General features: G+C 41.0%; 1 protein-coding gene across 1 annotated transcript; it reads right to left on the bottom strand.

Moving 5' to 3' along the window:
- Nucleotides 1-237: 237 nt before the first annotated feature.
- LOC119018674 (interleukin-17A-like) lies at nt 238-1,756 on the bottom strand. Its single transcript, XM_037096532.1, is given in 4 exon segments — nt 238-377; nt 380-471; nt 878-1,041; nt 1,670-1,756. Coding segments are annotated over 4 exon segments (429 nt in total). The 5' UTR covers nt 1,703-1,756.
- Nucleotides 1,757-3,284: the final 1,528 nt, after the last annotated feature.

Raw genomic sequence — 3,284 nt, 5'->3', positions numbered from 1 at the left:
ACAGATACCGTGAAATTACAGTAAAAAAAGTATCACAGATTTACATGTAAAAAACTGTAAAAAATACACAACACATTTCATAATCAAATTATACATCATATCGTAATTTAATACAGCAGTTTACTGTAATTCACTTTTTTACAGTGTAGATTTTTTTTTAAATGTGTTTCCAGCTGTTGGTCCTGGTGGTCAGGTTCAGATATGAGTTCTGAAGGTCCAGGATCAGGTTCTGATGGGTCAGTTCTGGCTGGATTGGGCCCTGACGCAGGTGCAGCCGACGGCCACAGACTGGTACGACGCGGTGTAGCAGCGTTGTCCATCCTGCCGGTTCAGGACCAGGACGTTCTGGTAGACGGGGACTGAGTTCAGGTTGTGTCCTCTTTGTGTCCCGGGTTTGGACTGGAGCAGAAGCTGCTGCTGCACTCGGCCTCCCAGAGGGTGGAGGGGATCCGGTTCTTCACCGTGGACGACCTGAACCAACGACAGCAACAGAACTGACTGTGAAGTGATTTCAGTCATGACACAACATCATATTTTATTATCTCCTCATCCTTTATGTGAACAAAGCTGTCTGATAAATGTAGTGGAGGAAAAAACACAATATTTTCCTCAGAGTGTGGCATGAACACAGAATACTCAGGTCGAGTACAAGTACCTCAGATTTGTACTTCATTAGAGAAACTTCAGGTGAACACAGACACAGTCTAGACATTTAATCAATCAGTAAATAATTAATTAGATTGCTTCATTTTCATATTTAACCTTAGAATATCAGAAAAACTAGAGAAATGGAGTCTGAAGATAGAAGTTTGAAGGTGAGAAGGCCGTGAAGGTGGAAACAAACCAAAAACCTGAATGACTCTGATGTCAGACTGACCTCCAGCTCCACGGAGACAGAGATCTGCTGTGGATGTTCCCGTTTCCTTCAGACAAGGACGAGAGCTCTGAGGAGAACGCCAACATGGAGTCACACCCAGGAGGAGGAGGAGGAGCTTTGAGCTTGGCGGCGGAGGAGAGTACCCACAATACACTGCAACATATCTGCAGAGAGGAGAGACTTGACTGCACATGTTGGAGCGTGATGAGCTCTGACTTTAACCACATTTTGTTGATAAAACTGAAAAGCAGGATTTTTTTGTTTGTGCTTAAAGGAACAGTTCACCCATCTCCTCACTCTCACGCTGAAGGACAGCTCACAGAGCACAAAACATTTCTGGAACCTACAATGGTTCCATACGAGCTCTCAAACTGATCAAAGACGTCATTTACACCATTTAATTAATCATTTTGCTAATTAAATGAACAAATTAGGAGATCTTTCATCATCTCTGTTTAACTGGGTCATCCTTATCTAGTTTGAGGACTTGAATTGGCTTTGCAGACTTTCTATCTGCACTGTCGCCGAGGTTTTTTGTTTGGAACAACGTGACCTGAAGATGCCATCTATCATTTCGTATCACTGATCTCACATTTTAATTTCGTCCTATTAAGATTTTCATCAGTCGATGTCAGCCGTTCAGCAGAACTATCGGACTGAATCATTTTCTCACTGAGCTTCACTTGTCATGACTGCAGTTTGATTGATGGGAGCTGTTGCAGGTCTGCAGGATGTTCACTACAGATCAGATCAGCGTGTGTTGTTCATAAAGTTAATAAAGTTGATGCTCACCAGCAGGGTGAAGACGCCGTGTGTCAGCTTCATGTTGTCGGTGTGGTCCGGTCCAGTCTCTGAGTGTGCGACTGCTCTCAGCTCAGGTGTTTTTATGGATCTGTGACCTTCAGATCTGATAACAGCAGATCTAACAGCTGATTAGCAGACGATGCAGTGAGACGGGAGATTCCTGTTATCTCTGCAGTCCATCGAGGAGATGAAAGTCTGCAATCGACAGTTTGTCAAAGACACGTTTTCTTGTCTGATAACATCTCTGACAGACAGACTGAAACACCTCGGGACAACCGGCAGTGAGCCCACATCACTTCTGATTCACAACCTTCATATATGCTGAATTTAGAAGAAAATGTGAAGAAAACGACACACGAGACCTCTGAGTGTTTGAATATTTCATAAAGCTTTAATGGAGATTTCTATGGAGGGAGGAAGGAAAGGAAAGGAACACTTTCTAGATTCTCTCCTGTTGACTATAAATAATATTAATATCAACATTAAAATGTAACGTGTTATACACAAATACAGAGAATGAGTGCTCAGTGATGCTTTGAGCTTAATGCTAACATTAGCATAGCATACTGTAGTGCATCATGCAATATTAATTGGGAGTTTGGGGTTAAAATTCACAATCAATAATAAATGTTGATTGGGGATAACTATTAATTGTGATAAATAAGAAGATCCAGTTTACATTAGATCACCTCGAAGAAGGGGGATAAAATAACCAATTCACCTAATCAGTCTCATACGAAGATACTAACTGTCAGTTTGTGATTAATAATTAACTTAACAGCTACAACCAAAATGACCATAACAGCTGTGATGGTCGTCACCTGAGGATTGAACACATGTGCATTACACCAGCCAGAGTTAAAGTCCTGTGCTTAGCCGTGTGATGCTGTGTAGGTCCAGTTCAGTGTTACCAGTCTTTGAAGAAAAGGTGCTGGTGGTTCCTCGGCTGATGAGCAAAGCAGCAGCAGCAGCAGGTTGTAATCCCAATTCTGAACAATGTTGTTCTTGCTGTGAAAAGTCTGATGAAAGAAGGCAGGTGGAGGAAACTGACCCTTCTCTCCTTTCGCTTTTAGTTCAAAAAGAAACTAAAAAAAGTCTTTAATCAAATCATTTTTTCTCTATGCTGAAATTCTTAAAAAAAAAATAACTGAAAATGTAAATTTAAAATGAGCAGAAGCAGCATGTGTGTAGCTTTCTTCAGAACATTCTTTATGTCAGTCTTTTATTTGGTAACGTAAAAATGAAAAATAAATCACATCCAACAATGTCCTCAAAGAACACCAAACTTAGGCTGATGGCAAGATATATTGTTTATCATCTGCATAGAAGTTGACCCATGATTTTATTTCACTGATGTGATTTCAGGAGGCACATGAGAAGATGATTTAAGCCCAGAATCAAACCCCGAGGAACAGAACAAATAATTTTACGGGTTCGGACTGTGACGTCACTGTGCTGGTGGAATCCAACATGGACACAAACTCTTCTGCTCATGTAACATCTTTGGTTATTTTACTCCACGTAACCGTTTTCTGTATTTGTGTCTTCTTTGCATTTGGGTTTGGTGATCCATCCATCCATCCATTTTCTTCTGCTTATCCGG

The sequence above is a fragment of the Acanthopagrus latus genome, chromosome 4 (assembly GCF_904848185.1).
Source record: "Acanthopagrus latus isolate v.2019 chromosome 4, fAcaLat1.1, whole genome shotgun sequence".
In the NCBI taxonomy this organism is placed as follows: domain Eukaryota; kingdom Metazoa; phylum Chordata; class Actinopteri; order Spariformes; family Sparidae; genus Acanthopagrus; species Acanthopagrus latus.
The sequence above is the reverse complement of the archived record's forward strand: the minus strand, read 5'-3'. Positions and strand labels throughout refer to the sequence as shown.